This window comes from Sinocyclocheilus rhinocerous, unplaced genomic scaffold, assembly GCF_001515625.1.
Source record: "Sinocyclocheilus rhinocerous isolate Xijiao unplaced genomic scaffold, SAMN03320098_v1.1 scaffold1090, whole genome shotgun sequence".
Taxonomy (NCBI): Eukaryota; Metazoa; Chordata; class Actinopteri; order Cypriniformes; family Cyprinidae; genus Sinocyclocheilus; species Sinocyclocheilus rhinocerous.
In genome coordinates, this window is record NW_015665008.1 from 24763 (window position 1) to 32629 (window position 7867).

At 35.6% G+C, this 7867-nt stretch overlaps 1 protein-coding gene across 1 annotated transcript; it reads left to right on the forward strand.

The window, feature by feature from the left end:
• Positions 1-2765: 2765 nt before the first annotated feature.
• Positions 2766-4169, forward strand: LOC107730876 (insulin-like growth factor-binding protein 5). The gene is made up of 4 exons (XM_016541832.1): positions 2766-3102; positions 3555-3589; positions 3743-3862; positions 4056-4169. The coding sequence occupies exons 1-4, from the start codon at positions 2766-2768 to the stop codon at positions 4167-4169; spliced, it is 606 nt and encodes a 201-aa protein (XP_016397318.1).
• The last annotated feature ends 3698 nt before the right edge of the window (positions 4170-7867 follow it).

Below are 7867 nucleotides of genomic sequence, written 5' to 3' on the forward strand. Positions count from 1 at the left end.
GGGGGAGTAATGTCAGACTCTGTTCCGTGTTTTGTGTTTTGCTCCCCACATGTTCCATGACCCAGTTTTCCCTCATGTTTTATTATTGTTTCATTAGTTCCAGGTGTCTCTCGTCATCCCATCCTCTAGTCATGTGAATTTAAAGTGTTTCCTGTTTTGAGTTCTCTGTCCTGTATTGTATATGTCTACCTCCTATGCTACGTGTGTGTTCCTGGTTCCCTTGATGTAATTAAAATCTCCTTGTTGATGTACTCCTGGTCTCCTCGTTCCTCACTCCGCGCTCCCTCACAGTAGCGAACGTGACAGGAACAAAAAATTATTTTAAAAAATCTTTCAAGAAAAAAGCAGAGGTGTAAAGTATTGGAGTAAATGTAATTAGTTACTGTACTTGAGTATATTTTTGGATACTTTGTAGTTGAACTGAGTATCAAAGATATTAGCAACTTTTACTCTCTACTTCACTACATTTCTGAATGAGTATATGTCTCTTTACCCCACTACACTTGAAATTAGTGTTGCAGTTACACATTACATTTTGCAAGGACGTAGCTTTTTCTGCGGCAGTTTATTTCTGCTACAAAAGACGGGATACTGCCTATTACAGGTCACTGAAAGTACTGCATCTTGTGTGTTTTGCCCTTACTCACCCAAACTTGTCAACAAGGCTGAATTATGTGAATGCGTTATGCTCTTCGTATCTTTATCTACTGACTGATTGCTTTAATAATTCTGCACTATATTCTAATAATTCAAGTTTTAATTTTTGAGTTAAAAGTCAATTATTGAGCAAGTAAACAAAAAACAATTGCCTCCTTGCCTTACCCTGATTCACAATGTATAATTATACATTTTAATTTAGAATTTGAGCTGCCAGGTCATATTTCAAACAATAGATTGTTCAAAAAGGCAACCATCTGAGGAATCATTAGCTGTTAAATTATTATATATAAAAACAAACATTCCTGAAATATGCATTATTTCCTAAGTATTTTTTCAAGACTCAGACCTTTCGATGTATTTGAGAAATATTTTACAGGACCAAGCACTGAAACAGAAGGAAAGACAGAGGGCAGGGAAAGACAAAAGGGAAACACATGCTATTGTAGAGGGAACTATAGCTAGTTAGTGACTGGATTTACCTGTTGCAGGATGCTGAATGGACCACGGACCAATGTACCAGGAACTTAAAGGGTTAGTTCATGCACTAGATGGAAGGGATAGGAGAAATTATGGACTGAAGAGCAAAGGTGGTTGTTTCAGAAGAGTGGAATGGAAGTTGGAAAGGGAAGCACTGCAGGTCTTTTAAGGGGATGGGGTGTGGCCAGGGGTGACTGGCTTGTACCTTGACAGGTTCCATTTATATGCCATTGGGGCCAATGATGTAGCCAGTACTGGACATGTCAGATGAGGTCTATCAGGTAAGATTAGTAGATGGTATTGTGGCGTCGTGAGTCCAATAGGTCTAACTCCGACTGGATTCGTCTGAAAGAAGAAAGTCATATACGCCTATTATGCCTCGAGGGTGAGTGAAACACAAGCTAATTTTCATTTTTGGGTGAACTAACCCTTTAAGTCTGAAAATCCAGGAGATAGGAAACATAGACCCCAATTCTTTTCAACTAAAAAAAAAGTAGTTTTCCTGTTGAAGTACTGAATATTTTACCACAAATCAGGACATCACGGTATTGTTCTGAAGCTATTTGGCATATATAAAAAAGACTTGACATTACTACTTCACATAGTAACTACAGATTGTGTCAAAACAGTTATGACTAAAATTCGGTCTCTTAAATTATGATCTATTATTTGACAGAGTTTGTGCAGACTAAATCTAACCAATATACCAGTCTAGAGCTAAAACATATAGTTAATCATAAGTTGTGTCTAACTATCCACATCACTGGTCAGTGTTTGGGAGGCAGTGAAGGTCAAAGATAATAGAAAATAGAAAAGACTACAGGATATCTTTAATAAAAAAAAACAATTGGATAGAATTGCTCCATTTTAATAATGGCAACTATATGAAGCCAAGACAGTGAAGTGAATATCAGTAAAGAATGTTTTTTTTTGTTTTTGTTTTTTAGAACATGTTCTGCCTATATACTTCTGCAAGTAGAAATTAGTAGAAAAAAGGGATATACTGTAGTAAGCACAATATGTGCTACTGTCCCCAAACAGGGCTGTGTTTCCCAAAAGTGCTGTAAGTCTAAGTAGATTGTAGAAACAATCTCTAAGTAGACTGTTAGTTAATGGCTAACACAAATGTTAAAAAGTCAAACCCATTTTTGGTTTGGGGTTCGCACCAAGGAGTTATATTATATCTAGAGAAAGCTATCCATTAGCATTCCCATTCTTTATGTGCATCAGTGGAAACATAAAATATTACTTGTTCACATAATTCATGAATTCAAACCAGCTCAATTTGGATATAACTTTTGAAATGGAGCTGTGGCAGAAATGGGAGGGATACAGTTATAAAGTAACTCCACCTCTTATCTAACGCCCAGCATATGCTGCTCTCTCAGCCTCCCACCCCTAAACCTTCTCAGCTCTTTAAAAGCAGCCCATGTTGCATTTTTTGGACAATTTTTATCTAATTACTGTCTTTAGATACCTGATGTCTCCTGCGCATCCACACTACTTCCAGTGAATATTAAAGAGGGGAATCAAAAGCGAAAGAGAAGCGGAAGAGAGAAGACCATTTACTGAAATTAAAAAAAAAAAAAAAACTCTTGATCTGCTGAGGTTTTCTAAATTGGACAAAGATGGTTTCTTTTCATTATTTACTAACACTTTTGGTTACCATTCAACTCAGCTTATATGGTTCTAACTCCCTTGTATTAGGCTTAAAGAAGATCTGTACATTGTGTAATGGGCCCTCAGGGGAACCCAAGGGCCACAGAGGTGAACGTTTATCAGGGGAGGAGATCACATCCGTGTTGGCATTAGGTGAACCCTGTGGGGTTTACACTCTACCTTGTACTCAGGGTCTTCGGTGTATCCCTCCTCTTGGAGAGCAAAGCCCCCTTCAGGCACTGCTTCAGGGACGAGGGGTCTGCAAAAACATCAAAAGTACCTTTACTGACATCCATCCACCTACAGGTAAGATCACTGGTCTTGTTGCATCTCTTTAAACTGAGATGAAATTGATTAGTCTTAAATTGATTTTTTCTGGTTAGAAACATTTTGAGGAACTGACCTAAACAAACTAAACCTAAAAGCTAAGCATGTAGATGTATACACTAGAAAGAAAGTAAATACTGATACTTATACTATATATATATATATATATATATATATAATGTATATATTTTATATACAACAGCTATATAAAATATGTAATGATAAAACATTTTGTAGTATTTTGTATGTATATTTTATTTTTTATTTATTATTATATTCAAATGTCACAGCTATATAAACTATACTGATATATAATATACTAATAAAATACTGATATTTAATTCAATTAATTTTTATAGCAACCTATGTGCGGTTCAATTGAACAAAAGTTATATTGTAATCATATTAAAACTACAAGTATTATGTTTCAGACTATCATCCATCAACCACTGAAAAAAATGAAAAGGTAATATTTTTGAAAAGGATATATTTTTGACTCTGTAAATTACTGTTCTTCATAAATATTTACAGTATATAGTGTTCCTACTGTCTGATTTTTAGGCAGAAATGAAAACTTGTTTTCATAATGTGTTTTCATTGTTATTATTTAATTCTGTAGGGTCCTTGTCGCAAACTGCTAAACACAGTCCTCCAAAGTATAGAGCTCACGGTTATTCATTCAATTCCGGACATCTACATCCCCAACTGTGACAGACAAGGGTTCTTCAGGAGGAAACAGGTGTGTAGAGAACACAGAAGGTGTTTTAGGACCTTCTGTTAAAACAGTTCCAATGGCTCTTGAAATGTTTTTTAAATCCATTTGTAAATGCGTATGAGGTGGCCCATGATAATGATGTACATTGTAACAATGTTATCTGTTCTCTATAAACAATAATATAGTTTGTATCTTCTTTTTGACCTTCTTGAAACAGTGTCGGTCATCAAGAGGAATGCAAAGAGGCTACTGCTGGTGTGTTGACGAGAAAGGATCAACAATTTCATCCCGTAAAAGGAGTGACGGAACTATCGCATGTAACAGTGCCTGAGACTTGTGGTACAACCTTACATCTAATGTAAATATGGACTGTTTAGTAAGGACTGAGACAGAGTCAGCAAAAGAGATGACAGACACTTAAGAACTCTATGACCACAAAGCAAGTAGAATATTTACAATCATTCATCTCCCTCTGGTTGTGAAAAATATGTTTGCAGCATTGTGTATCATTATTTTTGAGATAATTTAATTTGTTATAAATACTATATAGAAACAGGAGATTATATACTCCCTGCGTGAATGTCATTAATGTGCTGTCTGGTTTGAAATTTATGAACTATGCAGTAAGAACAAATTGCAGTATACATATATATATATATATATATATTCCAAATTACTTATATTTATGTTGCATACATATTAACTGCTTATATATTAATATATATTGTTTTTTGTCTTTCTATATACTCAGCAACAAAGAAACATCCTTTCACATTCAACTGGCTTTATTTTCAGAAACTTTCTTAACAGCATAAGTACTGCAGTGCATCTCATTCTCATGTTCTGCACCAGATTTGTCGGTTTTTGCTGCGAGATATTGCCTCACTCTTCCACCAAGACATTTAATTTCTTGAACACATCATACAGCAAGAACAATCAGCTGTCCTTCCTGCCTCCCTGTAGCACTGTCTTAGGTGCCTTACATTATAGACATTGCAGTGTATTCATCTGGCTACATCTGCAGCCCTCATGCCTCCCTGCACCTGACTCACCTGTTCACGCAGGTGATCAGGGAACCTGGGCATCTTTTTTTCTGGTGTTTTTCAGAGTCAGTAGAAAGGTCTCTTTACTGTCCTACGTTATTGTAACTGTGACCTTAATTGTCTTCCGCCTGTAAACTATTAGTGTCTTAAGGACTGTTCCACAGGTGCATGTGCAATAATTGTTTATAAATCATTGAACAAGTATGAAAAATATTGTTTAAACCCATTCCAATAAAGATCTGTAAAGCTTATTTGTATTTTACAAAATTTTCCTTAAAATACCCTATCCTGCTTTCCTGAAAACGTATCTGTCTCTGTCTGTCTGTCTGTGTCTGTGTCTGTGTCTCTGTGTGTGTGTGTGTGTGTGTGTGTGTGTGTGTCACGGAGTGCTGCTGTAAAACACACAAGTGCATGATCATGAAGACAGAAGGTACGTAGTCTTAAATAAATCCAAAAGGGCAATAATCCATACAGAGAGAACAGCAACATATCCACACAATTGATGTATAAAACTGGACAATAAAGAACAGAAAGAGAGCAGCTTAAATACACAAGCAAAGAGACACACCTGAACAGAATGACAAAATCAAATCAACAACCATGACAACTAATAAGACTGTGAAAACAGTGCAAACAAAGTCCAAACTAACAGAAACTGTGACAGTGGTGTGTGTGTGTGTGTGTGTGTGTGTGTGTGTCACGGAGTGCTGCTGTAAAACACACAAGTGCATGATGATGAAGACAGAAGGTACGTAGTCTTAAATAAATCCAAAAGGGCAATAATCCATACAGAGAGAACAGCAACATATCCACACAATTGATGTATAAAACTGGACAATAAAGAACAGAAAGAGAGCAGCTTAAATACACAAGCAAAGAGACACACCTGAACAGAATGACAAAATCAAATCAACAACCATGACAACTAATAAGACTGTGAAAACAGTGCAAACAAAGTCCAAACTAACAGAAACTGTGACAGTGTGTGTATCTGTGATTTTAATGTATATATAAATGTAGCATATTGCTCAAATAAAGAAATTGGGACACTTTATTTCAATCAGACAAGTTAAAGACAAGGTTAACTTAACTTGGATATACAACAGACAAAATAACATCAACATCAGGCTATGTTCAAAGTGCAGATTAAAATTTCCCCAAATGATTTTTCTGCTCATATGTGACATAATAGTGTGAACTGCACAAATCACATGTAATCCAGAGATGGCAAAAGTACACACATCCTTCACTCAAGCAGAAGTACAGATACTCTGGTAAAACAAATTCTGAAATCATGGACAACACTATTTTTTGTGTGGCCATCACATAAAAAAAGGTTTAAAATCCTTAGGCTGGGGCCGTGCAAAATAACTATATTTTCTAAATTGCCTAAATGTCAAAATTAGTACAACAATAACTACACCATGACCATTTATTATAGAAAAATCCTAATGTTGAACATGTTATTGCATTATCATGAGTCATATTTTTCCCTTATAAATATTAACTATGATTTTATTATAGTAAAAGTATAGTAACCATACACCTGAACAGAATGACAAAATCAAATCAACAACCATGACAACTAATAAGACTGTGAAAACAGTGCAAACAAAGTCCAAACTAACAGAAACTGTGACAGTGTGTGTATCTGTGATTTTAATGTATATATAAATGTAGCATATTGCTCAAATAAAGAAATTGGGACACTTTATTTCAATCAGACAAGTTAAAGACAAGGTTAACTTAACTTGGATATACAACAGACAAAATAACATCAACATCAGGCTATGTTCAAAGTGCAGATTAAAATTTCCCCAAATGATTTTTCTGCTCATATGTGACATAATAGTGTGAACTGCACAAATCACATGTAATCCAGAGATGGCAAAAGTACACACATCCTTCACTCAAGCAGAAGTACAGATACTCTGGTAAAACAAATTCTGAAATCATGGACAACACTATTTTTTGTGTGGCCATCACATAAAAAAAGGTTAAAAATCCTTAGGCTGGGGCCGTGCAAAATAACTATATTTTCTAAATTACCTAAATGTCAAAATTAGTACAACAATAACTACACCATGACCATTTATTATAGAAAAATCCTAATGTTGAACATGTTATTGCATTATCATGAGTCATATTTTTCCCTTATAAATATTAACTATGATTTTATTATAGTAAAAGTATAGTAACCATAATTTTTTAGTGGATTGATTACCATTTGTATAACCATAGTTTTACTACAAATTCCATGGTTAAACTATGGTTACTCTAGCAAAACCATAATTTGTTCTTACCTTAGTAACCATGGTTTTTGTCAGTCCTGTGTCTTGTGTTTTGCTCCCCACGTGTTCCATGACCCAGTTTTCCCTCATGTTTAATTATGTTTATTGATCCCAGGTGTTTCTCGTCTTCCCCTCGTCAAGTCCTGTGTATTTAAAGTGTTTCCCGTTCCTAGTTTGCTGTCCGGTATTGAATATCGTCTTTCCCCGCTACGTGTGATTTCCTGGTTCCTCGAATATTATTAAAGTCTCTGTGTTTGAAGTCAACTCCTCATCTCCTCGTTCCTCACTCTGGTCTCCTCACAGTAGCGGAGCGTGACAGAATACCGGACCAACAACAGTAAGCGTTATTTTACATTATTTTAAATGAGTCTACCCCCCAAGATTACTGTTATAAACATGAGCCACGTCCAAAAGGTAAAGGGGGAGGTGTTGCTTCAATTTATAACAATGTTTTCAGTATTTCTCAGAGGGCGGGCTTCAAGTATAATTCGTTTGAAGTAATGGTGCTTCATATAACATTATCCAGAGAAACACATGTTAATGATAGATCCCCTGTGATGTTTGTACTGGCTACTGTATACAGGCCACCAGGGCACCATACAGACTTTATTAAAGAATGTGCTGATTTTATATCCGAGTTAGTGCTGGCTGCAGATAAAATTTTAATTGTTGGAGACCTTAATATCCATGTTGAT

Bases quoted from the DNA above. Each gene is read 5' to 3' on its own strand.
- LOC107730876 (XM_016541832.1), top strand. From the start codon at position 2,766: ATGGTTTCTTTTCATTATTTACTAACACTTTTGGTTACCATTCAACTC. The intron at 3,103-3,554 runs GTAAGATCACTG...ATTATGTTTCAG, and splicing joins TGACATCCATCCACCTACAG to ACTATCATCCATCAACCACT. The intron at 3,590-3,742 runs GTAATATTTTTG...TTAATTCTGTAG, and splicing joins CCACTGAAAAAAATGAAAAG to GGTCCTTGTCGCAAACTGCT.